Genomic DNA, 18,840 nt, shown 5'->3' on the forward strand with positions numbered 1-18,840 from the left:
ATCCGATTGTATAACTTTGCTAAGATGCAGGTCAAGCTGATACCACGGTAGTTATCTGTCTTCGTGAGGGATCCAGACTTGGGGACTGGGATAATGTTTGAGAGTGACCACTGTTCTGGTTTGTCGCCTTTCATCAATGCCGCATTACGTATGTCCAGCAAGATGTCATCCAGGTCGCAGCTCTTCAGGAACTCTGGTGGTATCCCATCTGGTCCAGCACTCCTGCCCTGTTTGAGTGCATATCTGACCTTCTTCAGTTCCTCAATGGTGAATGGGCTGTCATCGATGTCAACTTGCATTAGTATTATGGGGATGTCCTCTTCTTCTTCCGTGATCGTTGGAGGGCTTCCCAGCAGGTTCTTAAAGTGGGTAAACCATGTCAGGACACGGTCCTCTGCTGTTTTACCACTTATTTGACCTAATGAGGACTCCTTCCGTCTACTGATCTCGTTGACTAGGCGCCATGTTTCTCCATGCTGCATGTCTTCATTAGCAGCTTCTATCTCTCTAATCTTCTTAGCTAGTTCCTCTTCCTTCAGTTGGTTGTAGGTGGCAAAGAGATTCTTCTTTACTGTCTTGAACTTGTCTCTTAGCTCTTCTGTTTTACTCCTTCTGAGTTTGGCATGACAAGCATTGACCACACTTCTTGCTGAGATGACATCAGGATGTTTTGAGATCCAACTCTTCTTGACTCGCTTCACAGTAGGCAAACTCTTTGTTGCATCTGTGTGTGCGTCTATAAGCCATTGATAGCGGTCGTTGGCAGTCTCTTCCCCCCCCCCCTTTCCAGTGGGCCGAAGCAATTTCTCACCTCCACTGTGTACTGGGCTTGAAGAACAGGTTGTGAGGAGAATGCCTTCCAGTCTATCTTCTCCTTGGGACCTGTGGCTTTGGGTTGCCGCAGGCTCAGTCTCACTTGCATTGACACTACTCTGTGATCAGATTGATCACACAATTACGCCATTTTGTTCTTACGAGGATGTAATCGAGCTGTTTCCTGTAGATGGAGGCTCTGTTTTCATATGTCCACAGTATACCAGCTCACTTTTTGAATTGTGTGTTGGCAGCAATGTTCCTGGATGAAATCAACTAGATATTGTCCATTTCTATTGGTAAGGTCTTGGTATGAGTATGGGACACCTTCCAGTCCGACCTGGGCATTAAAATCGCCAAACACAGCTGGGAAGTTATGTGCCGGTATTGAAGTGACAGCTTTGTGAAGTTTACTGTAGAAGGCCTCCACCTCCTACTCCTCGCTGCAGTTGTGCGGGGAGTAACAGATGATGACAGAGGTCGTCGGGTTTCCGTCAAATTCCGCAGTAAGGATTCTGTCACTGACTGAGACTATGCCCCTCAGTGCCTCCTTCGCCTTGTGGTTCAACATCAGCCCTACTCCATCTTGTGCTGACATCGCTGTCGGCTCTCTCCATGCAAACGAGTTGATGAGGTGCATTCCCTCTACCTCTGTGAACCTTACCTCTTCATCAGGGTGTACATGACGGTGTTTTTGGATCCCCAGGATGGAGATCTCGTATCTGCTTGCCTGCGATGCCAACTCTGTGCCTCAAGGCAAGAGACGGACGGTGCTTGCGTTGAAGGTTGAGATGATCGTTTTTACCTTACAACGCAAAAGAGGCACAGTCCGCTCGGCCCCCTTGTCGGACTCAACCCTCCCCGTGGGGTTTGAGGTTGCATCTTCATACTGCCTGTCTAGGCCAGGATCTGGGTGTTCCACAGAGTTCCTGAGCACTCCCGACTCTGGAAGTATAGGGTTTGTTGGGATGTCTGTCATCATAATGAGCACTGAACATGAACTTCTGCGTGAAATAGACATTTCCAGTATCATCAACAAATTTGCTCATGCTATATTGAGAAAATCTAACTTTTAAATTGTAGTTTTGTTACTTTTGACATTTGAATTTGATACCTACATATAAGTAATACTATTACTGAAGTGTCAGACACTTGTCATATTATCTGGCTGTATAGCAAATGAAAAAATTGAATTACTTTACTATGCAAGTAAATAATTTATGTTTTAATACTTATGTGCATTTTTAAAAATTTAGGGCCCCTTTATAACATATGCTACAGGCCCCACACTAGCTTAATCCGGTCCTGGGTGTACTTGCTTTGGAGAAAGTGACCTTATTAAAAAAAAATATAGGGGTTAAGGGTAGATCTTTCTCCTGACCAAAAAATCTTTAACTAATGGTCACAGTCTCACAGTAATGGGTAAACCATGGAAGACTGTTTCGTTGAGAATTTTATTTACTCAAAAGATGGTGCATTCTGCACCCTAGGAGGTCATGGAGGCTCAGTCATTAATTGCAAAATTACAATCAACAAAGTTCTAGGTATAAAAGAAATTAAAGGATATGCGAAAGGACAGAAAAGTGGTGTTTGAAATTGAAAATCCACAATGATCATGTTGAAGAGTAGAGAAGGTTTAAAGGGTCACATGTCTTATTTCACCTTTTATTCACTTCTTTATGTAAAAACAATATTCCAATTAAACAGTGCCTCAAGAAGGTGCATCCACCACTGAGGACATACACCATCCAGGGCATGCTTTCTTCTCATTACGACCATCGGGGAGGAGGTACAGTGGCTTGAAGACACACTCAGCAATATAGAAACAGCTTCTTCCCCTCCACCATCAGATTTTTTAATTGTCCAGAGCCCATGACTACTACATTATTATTCGTTTTTTGGACTATTTATATATATTTTTTAATTTACAGCAGTTTTATGACTTTGCACTGTACTGCTGCCAAAAAAACCAACACATTTGATGACATACAAGTCAATGATAATGAACCAGATTCTGATTCAGCAACTTTCTAGAACAGGTCTAAATATTCATGAAAAAATTATTCCACACAATAACAACTACAGAAATTTCAAAGAATGAGCACACCTAAGTTATCCATTTTAATCGATCTTTGCAACAAGCTAAAACAATTAGACTTGCTAATAAAATGAAAGTCTTTACCTGCACCATGAATCTGAAATATACCCGGCTTTGAAATCCTCGCCATGTTTTCTGAATGATGATCGCCTTTTTCTGCAAGTATCTTTTAAAGCAAAAGATATTATATATCTAAGAATTTGTTTCTATAATATACTAAAACTAATTTTCATAGATTCATAGAGCAGTACAGCACAGAAAGAGGGCCTTTGGCCTATCTGGTCCATGCCAAATTGCTATTCAGTCTAGTCCCATCAAGCTGCACCTGAACCACAGCTTTCCATACCCCTCCCATCTATGTACTTATCTAAGTTTCTCTTAAATGTTGACATCAAACCCGCATCCACCACTTCGCTGGTAACTTATTCCACATTCGCACCATTTTCTGAGTGAAGAAGTTCCCCTTCAGGTTCCCCTTAAGTATTTTACTTAGTCAAGAAAACTGCTTGCATTTACCCTATCTATACCACAAATAATTTTGTATACCTGTCATTCTCCAACGCTCCATGGAACAAAATCCTAACCTATTCAACCTTTCTTTATAACTCAGGTCCTCATGACCAAGCAATATCCTTTCCTAACACCCCTAAGCACATGATATGCTGTCATATCATAAATCCAATTGGGATCTGCCTGAACCAAACCAAAACAACTTACAAGGATTCAACAAAGTGGAATGTTCAATCTGCATCTCTTACTTTCGTGGGACTATCTATTTCACAAGAGCAAAGTATAAAATGCTGTTCTGTTATTTTTAGCATATCACGTTCCCATAGTTAATTTAAGAAAAATCACAACTGATCATTGAATGACTAGCTGCAAAGAAGAGGAAGAATTGTTCTGGATCCAGCCCATCCCACACCCTCAACTTTACAGCTGCACTTTTCTTTTGCAGCCAAGTAAAAGATTCTGCAAGGGGCAATTAGATCATAGCTGGTGGTCCACCCACAGCTTACTCCAAAAGCTTTCTGGTGGCTTGTACAATCAGGCATTTTCCGTCATTCTAAATTTAAAAATCTATTAGTAAAACTTAATAAAATTAAAATATTAAATTTAACTAAATCTATATTAAAGCAAAATAGGGACAGTATAAGCTAAATTAATATTATAGAAAAACAACCACTTATCTTGATTTGATTTATTAGTGAAGATTCACAAACCTATCCAAATGGAATTATTACTGTGAATGTACCAAATATCATTGGTTCAATATTGAGGAGCCAGGTACAAAGTTTATTTGGTCTCTCAAGTCAGGAACTAAGAAAGCTCAATGGTAAATCCAAGAATGTAGCCAGCTACATCCACTTGTAGCACCAGTTCAGTCCATGTTTGTCTGCTGTAGTCCACAAGTCTCTAAGTCTGGAGGTTGCTGTACCTTGCAACATTTTTCAACAGAGCTGTTAGGCAATCATTACGGTAACTCAGGACAATATTATGTTGAACTTTTTGAAATACTTCTCATACTTAACTTCTGTAATTGTTTCCTCTTTATAAGTTTTTCTTAGTTAAAAAAAATAATTCCCTGATCTCTTTCTACACCATTCTTAGCTGAAAGCATAGGGTGGAGAACTGTAATAAACAAGGATTTGATAGAATGAATAATGAAGGTCTATCTTATTTTGTTTGGAAATGAGTGATAAGGGTCATCAATTTAAAATTCTGATTAAGAACAAGCAGGGAAAACTTCAGGAAAATTTCCTCACAAATTCTTTCGGCCACTGAGTACTGTATTCTTTGTTGCAGAAAATTTTAGGGAGTGATCTTTGCAGTTTTTAAGAGAAAACTAAATATATATTTGAAACAAAGTGAAAGATGCAGGGACATAGGGTCAAAACTGAGAGGTGGGGCTAGAATTGGGTAACTGTAACAAATCTAAAATATGGTTGGTATCAGTAAAGGCATATTAAACTGTCATTTCACTGTGAGCTGTCAAATATTTAATTCAAAGGAGTGATATGTAAAGTTCAGTACTGCACAACTGGGAAAACTACTATGGTCTGTTGAACAAGAATTTGACATAGGCTTTGATGGGGTGAAAGGTAGTGGGAATTAGGATAATAGGGAAGGGTGCTGGAATAAAAGCCTAAGTACATTACTTAAACTGGACGTGGATCAGGTCCTCAGCATCGGATTAGTACATGTACAGGCAGATCCACTTTTTGCAATGCTACAGCAGCCCTCATAAGCATTAATGGAAATTCCAGTGAGGTACCTAACTTTCTTTGACAATACGTGACATAGAAAGAAAAGTGTGGAATTATGCCTCTCAGTTTTGAGAATATCAAATTAAAAATTTCAGAGTATTTGCATAGATACATTACACACATTGTGCAATTGGCTAATGACCATTTTGGTCAAGTACTTGTCACTTAAATATTCAGTAGAACTGACAAACTAAAACAGTGAGAAGTACTGAACAAGTTTTACACACTGAGTAACCTGTACATACCATTCTTCATATGCCACACTAAAATAAACATAAAGGTTAATTTCAGGTGTATAAAAAAGTTACAAGGAAAGTAAATTCAAGGATATCTTCAATTTCTCACTGCTGAATTCGGAGATTCCCACTTGCTTCAAAAAGTCTACAGCCATACCAGTGCCCAAGAAGAGCAGGGTGAGCTGCCTCAATGAACATTGCCCAATGGCACTTACATCTACTGTGATGAAGTGCCTTGAGAGGTTGGTCATGACTAGAATCAACTCCTGCCAAAGCAAGGACCTGGACCCGCTGCAATTCACCTATTGCCACAATAGGTCAACAGTGGATACAGTCTCACTGGCTCTCTATTCAGCCTTTGATCACCTGTACAATAGTAATACCTAAGTCAGGCTGCTGTTTATTGACTATAGCTCAGTTTTCAACACAACCGTACCCTTAGTTTTAATCAACAAGCTCCAAAACCTGGACCTCTGTACCCGGATCCTCGACTTCCTCACTGCAAGAGCACAGTCAATGCTGATTGGAAATAACATCTCCACTTATGCAGCTGAAGGATGCGTGATGAGTCCACTGCCCCTGCCCACTTCCCTACTTTCTCTATACCCATGGTTGTGTGACTAGGCACAGCTTAAATGGCATCCATAAATTTGCCAACAATGCAACTATTCTTGGCAGAATTTCAGATGGTGACGGGAAGGTGTACAGGAGCAAGATAGATCAATTGTTGAGTAGTGATGCAGCAACACAATGTCAGTAAGACCAAGGAAATGATTGTGGACTACAGGAAGGGGAAGTCAAGGGATCACACACGAGTCCTCTTTGAGGGATCAGAAATGTAAAGGGTGAGCAGTTTTAAGTTCTTGAGTGTCAACATCTCTAAAGATCTATTCTTGGACCAACATATTGATGAATTACAAAGAAGACACAACGACAGCAATATTTCATTTGGAATTTGAGGAGACGAGAGTGCGTACAGGAGTGAGATGGGCCAACTAGCGGCGTGGTGTCACAGCAACAACCTTGCACTCAACGTCAGGAAGACAAAAGAGCTGATTGTGGACTACAGGAATGGTAAGACAATGGAACTGTACTTCTGGCTGTACTTCTACTCCCTGAGTATAGGCAGAGAATGAAGACTGCAGCACCAGAAGTGAGGACCAAGAAGGTATGGACAAGGGAAGCACAGGAGCACCTACAGGACCACTTTTGAAATGGTGGACTGGACTGTATTCAGGGATTCATCTTCGAACCTCGATGAGTATGCTGTAGTTGTTACCGACTTCACTAAAACTGGTGTGGATGAGTGTGTGCCTTCAAAGACTTACTGTACATTCCCAAACCAAAAGCCGTGGATGAACCAGGACGTACGTCGTCTGTTGAAAGCTAGATCTGCGGCATTCAAGTCTTGCGATCCAGGCCTGTACTGTACCAGAAAACCAAGTATGATTTGTGAAGGGCTATTTCAAGGGTGAAGAGACAATTTCAAACAAGATTGGAGGCGACACTGGATGCAAGACAACTCTGGCAGGGCTTGCAAGGCATTACTTCCTACAAAGTGAAACCCAATAGCATGAATGGCAGTGATACTTCACTACCAGATGAACTAAGTGCCTTCTATGCCCATTTTGAAACAGAGAATACAACTACAGCCATGAAAATCCCTGATGCACCTGATGACCCTGTGATCTCCGTCTCAGAGGCCGATGTTAGGCTGTCTTTAAAGAGAGTGAACCCTTGCAAGGCAGAAGGTCCTGTTGGACTACCTGGTAAGGCTCTGAAAACCTGTGCCAACCAACTGGCAGGAGTATTCAAGGACACTTTCAACCTCTCACTTCTAAGGGCGGAAGTTCCTACTTGCTTCAAAAAGGCAACAATTATACCAGTGCCTAAGAAGGATAATATGAGCTGCCTTTATGACTATCGCCCAGTAGCACTCACATCTACAGTGATGAAATGCTTTGAGAGGTTGGACAGGACTAGAATGAACTCAGCAAGGACCTGGACCCATTGCAATTTGCCAATCGCCACAATAGGTCAACGGCAGATGCAATCTCCATAACTCTTCACACGTCTTTAGATCACCTGGACAACACAAACAGCCGTGTCAGGATGCTGTTCATCAACTATAGCTCAGCATTTAATACCATCATTCCCACAATCCTGATTGAGAAGTTGCAGAACCTGGGCCTCTGTACCTCCCTCTGCAATTGGATCCTCGACTTCCCAACCAAAAGACCACAATCTGTGCGGATTGGTGATAACATCTCCTCATTGCTGAAGATCAACACTGGTGCACACTGTTTAGCCCACTGCTCTACTCTCTATATACTCATGACTGTGTGGCAAGGCATAGCTCAAATACCATCTATAAAATTGCTGACGATACAACCATTGTTGGTAGAATCTCAGGTGGTGAAGAGATGGTGTACAGGAGCGAGATATGCCAATTAGTGGAATCATGTCGCAGCGACAACCTGGCATGCAACATCAGTGAGACGGAAAAGCTGATTGTGGAATTCCGGAACGGTAAGACAAAAGAACACAAACCAATCCTCATAGAGGGATCAGAAGTGGAGAGAGTGAGCAGTTTCAAGTTCCTGAGTGTCAAAATCTCTGAGGATCTAACCTGGTCTCAACATATCAATGCAGTCATAAAGAAGGCAAGACAGTGGCTATACTTCATTAGGCGTTTGAAGAGATTTGGTATGTCAACAAATACACTCATAAACTTCTACAGATGTACCATGCAGAGTATTCTGACAGGCTGTATCACTGTCTGGTATGGCTGGGGGTGGGGGTGGGGAGACTACTGCACAGGACTGAAAGAAGCTGCAGAGGGTTGTAAATTTAGTTGGCTCCATCTTGTGTACAAAGTACCCAGGACATCTTCAAGGAGCAGTGTCTCAGAAAGGCAGCGTCCATTATTAAGGACCCCCAGAACCCAGGGCATGCCTTTTTGTCACTGTTACCATCAAGTAGGAGGTAGAGAAGCCTGAAGGGCACACACTCAGTGATTCAGGAACAGATTCTTCCCCTCTTCCATCCTATTCCTAAATGGACAATGAATCCATGAACACTACCTCACCTTTTTAATATATATTATTTATTTTTTGCACGATTTTTAATCTGTTCCATCAATATATGTATACTGTAATTGATTTACTTATTTATTACTATTATTATTTTTTCCTCTTCTTCTTCTATATTATGTATTGCATTGAACTGCTGCTGCTAAGTTAACAAATTTCATGACACATGCCGGTGATAATAAACCTGATTCTGATTCTGATTCTATCATCAGAGATCACCACCACTCACACGATGCTGTTTTCTTGCTGCTGTCATCAGATAGAAGGTGCAAGAGCCTCAGGACTTGCACTGTCAGTTTCAAGAACAACCACTAATCCACGACCATCAGGCTTTTGAACTACACTCACTTCCCCATCCATTGTTATGTTCCACAATCAATGATCTAACTTTAAGGACTCTTTATGCAACATACATCAAAGTTGCTGGTGAATGCAGCAGGCCAGGCAGCATCTCTAGGAAGAGGTACAGTCGACGTTTCAGGCTGAGGCCCTTCGTCAGGACTAACTGAAGGAAGAGCTAGCAAGAGATTTGAAAGTGGGAGGGGGAGGGGGAGATCCAAAATGATAGGAGAAGACAGTAGGGGGAGGGATGGAGCCAAGAGCTGGACAGGTGATTGGCAAAGGGGATATGAGAGGATTACGGGACAGGAGGCCCAGGGAGAAAGACAAGAGGGGGGGAACCCAGAGGATGGGCAAGGGGTATAGTCAGAGGGACAGAGGGAGAAAAGGACAGTGAGAGAAAGAATGTGTGTATATAAATAAATAAAGGATGCGGTACGAGGGGGAGGTGGGGCATCAGCGGAAGTTAGAGAAGTCAACGTTCATGCCATCAGGTTGAAGGCTACCCAGACGGAATATAAGGTGTTGTTCCTCCAACCTGAGTGTGGCTTCATCTTTACAGTACAGGAAGCCGTGGATAGACATGTCAGAATGGGAATGGGATGTGGAATTAAAATGTGTGGCCACTGGGAGATCCTGCTTTCTCTGGCAGACAGAGCATAGGTGTTCAGTGAAACGGTCTGCGTCGGGTCTCGCCAATATATAGAAGGCCACATCGGGAGCACTGGGCACAGTATATCACCCCAGCAGACTCACAGGTGAAGTGTCGCCTCACCTGGAAGGACTGTCTGGGGCCCGGAATGGTGGTAAGGGAGGAAGTGTAAGGGCATGTGTAGCACTTGTTCCATTTACAAGGATAAGTGCCGGGAGGGAGATCAGTGGGGAGGGATGGGGGGGGGATGAATGGACAAGGAAGTTGCGTAGGGAGCGATCCCTGCAGAAAGCAGAGGTGGGGAGGGGAGGGAAAGATGTGCTTAGTGGTGGGATCCCGTTGGAGGTGGTGGAAGTTACGGAGGATAATATGTTGGACCCGGAGGCTGGTGGGGTGGTAGGTGAGGACCAGGGGAACCCTATTCCTAGTGGGATGGCGGGAGGATGGAGTGAGAGCAGATGTGCGTGAAATGGGGGAGATGCATTTGAGAGCAGAGTTGATGGTGGAGGAAGGAAAGCCCCTTTCTTTAAAAAAGGAGGACATCTCCCTCGTCCTGGAATGAAAAGCCTCCTCCTGAGAGCAGATGCAGCGGAGATGGAGGAACTGCGAGAAGGGGATGGCATTTTTGCAAGAGACAGGTTGAGAAGAGGAAAAGTACAGATAGCTGCGAGAGTCAGTAGGCTTATAGTAGACATCAGTGAATAAGCTGTCTCCAGAGATAGAGACAGAAAGGTCTAGAAAGGGGTAGGAGGTGTCGGAAATGGACCAGGTAAACATGAGGGCAGGGTGAAAGTTGGAGGCAAAGTTAATAAAGTCAATGAGCTCAGCATGCATGCAGGAAGCAGTGCCAATGCAGTCGTTGATGTAGCGAAGGAAAAGTGGGGGACAGATACCAGAATAGGTACGAAACATAGATTGTTCCACAAAGCCAACAAAAAGGCAGGCATAGCTAGGACCCATACGGGTGCCCATAGCTACACCTTTAGTTTGGAGGAAGTGGGAGGAGCCAAAGGAGAAATTATTAAGAGTAAGGTCTAATTCCGCTAGACGGAGCAGAGTGGTGGTAGAGGGGAACTGATTAGGTCTGGAATCCAAAAACAAGCGGAGAGCTTTGAGACCTTCCTGATGGGGGATGGAAGTATACAGGGACTGGACATCCATGGTGAAAATAAAGTGGTGGGGGCCGGGGAACTTAAAATCATTGAAAAATTTAAGAGCGTGAGAAGTGTCACGAACATGGGTAGGAAGGGATTGAGCAAAGGGGGATAAAACCGTGTCGAGGTATGCAGAAACGAGTTCGGTGGGGCAGGAGCAAGCTGAGACAATAGGTCTGCCAGGACAGGCAGGTTTGTGGATCTTGGGTAGGAGGTAGAAACGGGAAGTGCGAGGTGTAGGAACTATAAGGTTGGTAGCAGTGGATGGGAGATCTCCTGAGTGGATAAAGTTGGTGATGGTGTGGGAGACAATGGCCTGGTGCTCCTTAGTGGGGTCACGATCGAGGGGTAAATAAGAGGAGGTATCCGCGAGGGGTAAATAAGAGGAGATAACAACATAAAGGATTCTTTATGTTGTTATCTCACATTCTCGTTACTTATTTATATTTGCATTTGCACTTTGTTGTTTTTTGCACTCCAGTTGATGTTTCATTGATTCTGCCATAGGCACTATTCTATAGATTTGCTGAGTATGCCCACAGGGAAATGAATCTCAGGGTTGTACATGGTGATGTATATGTACTTTGATAATAAATTTACATTGAACATATAAGAGGGAGATTGAAAATCTGGCTGAGTGGTGCCACAACATCAAGCTTTCATTCAATGTTAGCAAAACTAAGGAGCTGATGACAGACTACAGGAGGTGGAGACCAGAGGTTCATGAGCCGGTCCTCATTGGGGAATCAGAAATAGAAAGGGTCCGCAACTTTAAATTCGTTGGTGTTATCATTTTGGAGGATCTCTCCTGGGTCCAGCACATAAGTGCCAATATAAAGAAAGCCCAGTAGCACCCCTACTTTCTTAGAGGTTTGCGAAGATTCGGAATGTCATCCAAAACTTTGAGAAACTTTTCCAGATGTGTGGTGGAGATTATATTTACTGGTTGCATGATGGCCTGATATATATATATGCCCTTGAATGAAAACCCACAAACAGCATTGGATACAGCCCAGTCCATCATGGGTAAAGCCCACTCCAGCATTGAGATAACTACAAGGAGCACTGTCACGGGTAACAGCATCCATCATCAAGGACTCCCGCCAACCAGCCTTGCTCTTTTCTCACTGCTGCCATCAGGAAGGAGGTACAGGAGCCTCAGGACTCACACCACTCGATTCACAAACAGTTATTACTTCTTAACCATTAGGCTCTAGAATAAGAGATGATAACTTCACTCACCCCAGAAATGAACTGCTCCCACGACATATCAACTTACTTTCAAGGATTCTTCATCTCATGTTCTCAATATTTATTGTTTATTTATTATGCTTTTTATTTTTGTATTTGCAGTTCGTTGTCTTTTGTACATTGACGGTTTTTCCGTCTTGTGTACGGTCTTTCAATGATTCTATTGTTTCTTTGTATTTACTGTGATTGGCCACAAGAAAATGAATCTTAGGATCTCATATATGTCCTTTGATAATAAACTTGCTTTGAACTTTGGAAAAGCTGAGCTTTATCTCAAAGAAAATGCAGGGAGTTGAATGGTGACCTTGTCGACGTTTAGAAAATTATGTGTTGCATAGTTAGTGTAGTTAAGAGTGTTTTTCCCAAGGTAAGGGAGTCGAGAACTAGAGTGTGTCACACTAGGTGGGAGGGAAGAACTTTGTAGGAAATCTGACGGGCATATTTCTCCACACAGAGAGTGATAGTTGTTCAGAATGACCTCCAGAGGAAGTGGTAGAGGTAGATACAATAACAGGATTTATGTAGGATTGTCATCATGTTCAGCATTGACAAAGTAGACCTAAAGGACCTATTTCTGTACTGTACAATCCTGTGATTTGACGATTCATTTCAGAAGGTCATAATCCAGGGTTGGGTGAAAGAGATTGGTTAATGGGGGGGGGCGGGGGGAGAGTAGAAAAGGAAGAGGACTAGGGTATGAAAAAGTATAGGGAGGCTTTTGAGGAGTGCAGATAAATAAATTGAAGCAGACCTATGCTGAGTAAAATTCTCAGTGGGGCAGGTTCAGGAAGACTCTCTTCAACATTGGGTTACTCCTAGGATGATGAACAACATTACCACAAGAACCAATTTACCTTGAATTTGAGAAAATATGAGAAAACATCGCAAGTTGTGGCACTTAACCTGCAAGCGAATAAATTGCTACACCTGCCCATTCACCTCCTCCTTTACCTCCATTCAAGGCCCAAACCAGTCCTTCCAGGTGAGGCAACGCTGTTAGGGTCCTCTATTGTATCTGGAGCTCTCAACGTAGCCTCCTCTACATTGATGAGACTGTAAATTGAGAGACTGGTTTGTTGAGCACCTTCGCTCTGTCTGTCAAAAGTGGAACTTCCTGGTGGCCAAACATTTGAATTCTGATTCCCATTCCGATATGTCAGTCCACAGCCTCCCCTTGTGTCATGATGAGGCCACCCTCAGGGTGGAGGAGCAACATCTCAAATTCTATCTGGGTAGACTCCAACCTGATGACATGAATATCAATTTCTCTTTCCAGTAAAAATTCTCTACCTCCCCCTTCCCTCTTCTTTTGGTCCCCACTCTGACAGCCTATCATATTCTCCCAGTATCCCGCTTTCTTCCCTTTCTCCCATGGTCCACTCTACTCTCCTATCAGATTCTTTCCTTTCCAGTCCTTTACTTTTTTCACCCATCTAACTTCGCCTATCATCTTCTAGCTATTCTTCTTCTCCTCTCACCATCTTTTTATTCTGTCATCTTTTCCCCTCTTTTCCAGTCCTGAAGAAGAGTTTCAGCGTAAAATGTCGACTGTTTATTCACTTCCATAGATGTTGCCTGACCTGCTGAGTTCCTCTAGCATTTTGTGTTTATAGCTTTGGATTTCCACGATCTGCAGAATCTCTTGGTTATAGATCTACCATCTCCCAGATGATAAAGATGCAATATCCATAACTAGTAGCCATCATTCTCCAGCTGCTATTCAATCAGATAGACAGTACCTGGAATTCCACATGACTACAAATCACAGAACAGCAATAATGTTGTTAAAATCCTGCATAAAAGCAGATTAATATGGAAAATCAACATCGTATTAAACTGGGTTTGGAAAATTCTAGCAAGCCATTGCAGAGTGAGTCATTCTGTCTGATTTGCTTCCCATTTAAGATAATATGCCAATTTATATCTCCGCTTTTTTTCTTGACTTGTAGCATTCACCTCGCTTATGGCATTGAATCTTCAGGCCTTCCCCTCCACTATAGAATTTTTCTTTTCTTTCCCCTTGCTATTCCTCCACCATTGTTTTAAACATGTTGCATTTCTAATGAAAAGTTATCAACACAGAAAGCTAACTCTGTTTTTCTCTCCTCAGGTTCTGCCTGATGTGTAGTTCAACATTTTCTGCTTTTATTAAAAATAAACAAATCAATAATTGACTTATCACTAATTCATCTTCAGTCAATTTGTGCAGAACTATGTGAACAGTTGAAGAGTTCCCGTCCTCTCAAATCAATTTGCTGCAGTGTTTCAATATTACAAGGAAACCTCAGAATGTCAAAATACTGTAGGAACAAGCTGAAGTGCTCAGCAAAAACACTACATTAATTTTGCCATTCCACTCCCATTATGTCTCCTTCTGTTTTAGTACAACTACGTTTCTGCTTAAAAGACACAAGAGACTGCAAATCATGGCTGCAGGGTCCTGATATAGACTTTTGACATGAAATGTCAACAGCCCCGATGCAGGGTTTCAACCCAAATCATCAACAATCCTTTCCCTCCCATAGATATTGCTTGACTCATTCAGTTCCTCCAACAGACTGTTTGTTGCTACCTTCCTTCTGCTCAACCATATGACGTCAGCCCTACTGTGTCTGTTTTGTAAACCCCCATCATCCCCTCATTTCAGCTGCTTTTTTTAAACCTATAGTTTACTTGTTGATGTAGCTGCCCATTTTGTTCAGTCACACTATTTCCATCAGAGTTATAAAGGACAGAAAAGGGCACATTGGTTGATCATGTCAATACTAACCTTTTTGCCCATCTATGTTAATCCCATTTAACTTGTATTAGGTCAGGTTCAAGTTTAATTGGCATTCAACCATACATGAATACAGCCAAATGAAACAGTACTCTGGGGCCTAATAGTCACACAGAGCTCAAGGCAAATATATCTGTAAAATATAGTCACATAAAAAATATAGTCCAAGACCATAGTATGTACATAAAAAAAATCCTTTAAAATTCCGTTGTCTCACTTTCTGCTGTACTCACTCTATACTAATGACTGTGAGGTTAAGCACAGCTGGGAATTAAAGGTGGGAGATTGAAAATCTGGCTGAGTGGTGTCACAACAACAACCTCTCACTCAATGTCAACAAGACCAAGGAGCTGATTATTGACTTCAGGAGGAGGAAACTGGAGGTCCATGAGACAGTCCTCATCGGGCGATCAGAGGTGGAGAAGGTCAGCAACTTGAAATGTTTCAGTTTTATCATTTGAAAGGATCTGTCCTGGGTCCAGCACACAAATCCCATTACAAAGAAATCACAGAAGTGCCTCCAATTCTTTGAAGTTCGCAAAGATTTGGCATGCTTCCTTCTTGCTGCTGCCATCAGGAAGGAGGTGCAGGAGCCTCAGGGCTCACACCACCAGGTTCAGGAACAGTTATTCCCCATCAACCATCAGGAAGGAGGTGCAGGACCCTCAGGGCTCACACCACCAGGTTCAGGAACAGTTATTCCCCATCAACCATCAGGAAGGAGGTGCAGGAGCCTCAGGGCTCACACCACCAGGTTCAGGAACAGTTATTCCCCATCAACCATCAGGAAGGAGGTGCAGGAGCCTCAGGACTCACACCACCAGGTTCAGGAACAGTTATTACCCCTCAACCATCAGGAAGGAGGTGCAGGAGCCTCAGGGCTCACACCACCAGGTTCAGGGACAGTTATTACCCCTCAACCATCAGGAAGGAGGTGCAGGAGCCTCAGGGCTCACACCACCAGGTTCAGGGACAGTTATTACCCCTCAACCATCAGGAAGGAGGTGCAGGACCCTCAGGGCTCACACCACCAGGCTCAGGAACAGTTATTACCCATCAACCATCAGGAAGGAGGTACAGGACCCTCAGGGCTCACACCACCAGGTTCAGGAACAGTTATTCCCCATCAACCATCAGGAAGGAGGTACAGGACCCTCAGGGCTCACACCACCAGGTTCAGGAACAGTTATTCCCCCTCAACCATCAGGAAGGAGGTGCAGGAGCCTCAGGGCTCACACCACCAGGTTCAGGAACAGTTATTCCCCCTCAACCATCAGGAAGGAGGTGCAGGAGCCTCAGGGCTCACACCACCAGGTTCAGGAACAGTTATTCCCCATCAACCATCAGGAAGGAGGTGCAGGAGCCTCAGGGCTCACACCACCAGGTTCAGGAACAGTTATTCCCCATCAACCATCAGGAAGGAGGTGCAGGAGCCTCAGGGCTCACACCACCAGGTTCAGGAACAGTTATTCCCCCTCAACCATCAGGAAGGAGGTGCAGGAGCCTCAGGGCTCACACCACCAGGTTCAGGAACAGTTATTCCCCATCAACCATCAGGAAGGAGGTGCAGGAGCCTCAGGGCTCACACCACCAGGTTCAGGAACAGTTATTCCCCATCAACCATCAGGAAGGAGGTGCAGGAGCCTCAGGGCTCACACCACCAGGTTCAGGAACAGTTATTCCCCATCAACCATCAGGAAGGAGGTGCAGGAGCCTCAGGGCTCACACCACCAGGTTCAGGAACAGTTATTACCCATCAACCATCAGGAAGGAGGTGCAGGACCCTCAGGGCTCACACCACCAGGTTCAGGAACAGTTATTACCCATCAACCATCAGGAAGGAGGTGCAGGACCCTCAGGACTCACACCACCAGGTTCAGGAACAGTTATTCCCCATCAACCATCAGGAAGGAGGTGCAGGACCCTCAGGGCTCACACCACCAGGCTCAGGGACAGTTATTCCCCCTCAACCATCAGGAAGGAGGTGCAGGAGCCTCAGGGCTCACACCACCAGGCTCAGGAACAGTTATTACCCATCAACCATCAGGAAGGAGGTGCAGGACCCTCAGGACTCACACCACCAGGTTCAGGAACAGTTATTCCCAATCAACCATCAGGAAGGAGGTGCAGGAGCCTCAGGGCTCACACCACCAGGCTCAGGAACAGTTATTCCCCATCAACCATCAGGAAGGAGGTGCAGGACCCTCAGGGCTCACACCACCAGGCTCAGGAACAGTTATTCCCCATCAACCATCAGGAAGGAGGTGCAGGACCCTCAGGGCTCACACCACCAGGTTCAGGAACAGTTATTCCCCCTCAACCATCAGGAAGGAGGTGCAGGACCCTCAGGACTCACACCACCAGGTTCAGGAACAGTTATTACCCCTCAACCATCAGGAAGGAGGTGCAGGACCCTCAGGGCTCACACCACCAGGTTCAGGAACAGTTATTACCCATCAACCATCAGGAAGGAGGTGCAGGACCCTCAGGGCTCACACCACCAGGTTCAGGGACAGTTATTACCCCTCAACCATCAGGAAGGAGGTACAGGAGCCTCAGGACCCACACCACCAGGTTCAGGAACAGTTATTACCCCTCAACCATCAGGAAGGAGGTGCAGGACCCTCAGGACTCACACCACCAGGTTCAGGAACAGTTATTCCTCATCAACCATCAGGAAGGAGGTGCAGGACCCTCAGGACTCACACCACCAGGTTCAGGGACAGTTATTCCCCCTCAACCATCAGGAAGGAGGTGCAGGACCCTCAGGGCTCACACCACCAGGTTCAGGGACAGTTATTCCCCCTCAACCATCAGGAAGGAGGTGCAGGAGCCTCAGGGCTCACACCACCAGGTTCAGGGACAGTTATTCCCCATCAACCATCAGGAAGGAGGTGCAGGAGCCTCAGGGCTCACACCACCAGGTTCAGGGACAGTTATTACCCCTCAACCATCAGGAAGGAGGTGCAGGACCCTCAGGACTCACACCACCAGGTTCAGGAACAGTTATTCCCCATCAACCATCAGGAAGGAGGTGCAGGACCCTCAGGACCCACACCACCAGGTTCAGGGACAGTTATTCCCCATCAACCATCAGGAAGGAGGTGCAGGACCCTCAGGACCCACACCACCAGGTTCAGGGACAGTTATTCCCCATCAACCATCAGGAAGGAGGTGCAGGACCCTCAGGACCCACACCACCAGGTTCAGGGACAGTTATTCCCCATCAACCATCAGGAAGGAGGTGCAGGACCCTCAGGGCTCACACCACCAGGCTCAGGAACAGTTATTACCCATCAACCATCAGGAAGGAGGTGCAGGACCCTCAGGGCTCACACCACCAGGTTCAGGGACAGTTATTCCCCATCAACCATCAGGAAGGAGGTGCAGGAGCCTCAGGGCTCACACCACCAGGTTCAGGAACAGTTATTCCCCATCAACCATCAGGAAGGAGGTGCAGGAGCCTCAGGGCTCACACCACCAGGTTCAGGAACAGTTATTCCCCATCAACCATCAGGAAGGAGGTGCAGGACCCTCAGGGCTCACACCACCAGGTTCAGGAACAGTTATTACCCATCAACCATCAGGAAGGAGGTGCAGGACCCTCAGGGCTCACACCACCAGGTTCAGGAACAGTTATTACCCATCAACCATCAGGAAGGAGGTGCAGGAGCCTCAGGGCTCACACCACCAGGTTCAGGAACAGTTATTACCCATCAACCATCAGGAAGGAGGTGCAGGACCCTCAGGACTCACACCACCAGGTTCAGGAACAGTTATTCCCCATCAACCATCAGGAAGGAGGTGCAGGACCCTCAGGGCTCACACCACCAGGTTCAGGAACAGTTATTCCCCATCAACCATCAGGAAGGAGGTGCAGGACCCTCAGGGCTCACACCACCAGGTTCAGGAACAGTTATTCCCCATCAACCATCAGGAAGGAGGTGCAGGACCCTCAGGACTCACACCACCAGGTTCAGGAACAGTTATTCCCCATCAACCATCAGGAAGGAGGTGCAGGACCCTCAGGGCTCACACCACCAGGTTCAGGAACAGTTATTCCCCATCAACCATCAGGAAGGAGGTACAGGACCCTCAGGGCTCACACCACCAGGTTCAGGAACAGTTATTCCCCATCAACCATCAGGAAGGAGGTACAGGA

At 45.0% G+C, this 18,840-nt stretch overlaps 1 protein-coding gene across 5 annotated transcripts in view; it reads right to left on the reverse strand.

Moving 5' to 3' along the window:
• Positions 1 to 18,840, reverse strand: part of spata17 (spermatogenesis associated 17) — a 307,726-nt gene that overhangs the window by 263,205 nt on the left and 25,681 nt on the right. For all 5 annotated transcript variants that reach the window (XM_072265100.1, XM_072265098.1, XM_072265101.1 and 2 more), the window contains one exon: positions 2,996 to 3,077. In XM_072265100.1, coding sequence (XP_072121201.1) covers positions 2,996 to 3,077 — 82 coding nt within the window. The remainder of the gene's footprint in view (positions 1 to 2,995; positions 3,078 to 18,840) is intronic.

Source organism: Mobula birostris, chromosome 8, assembly GCF_030028105.1.
Source record: "Mobula birostris isolate sMobBir1 chromosome 8, sMobBir1.hap1, whole genome shotgun sequence".
In the NCBI taxonomy this organism is placed as follows: Eukaryota; Metazoa; Chordata; class Chondrichthyes; order Myliobatiformes; family Myliobatidae; genus Mobula; species Mobula birostris.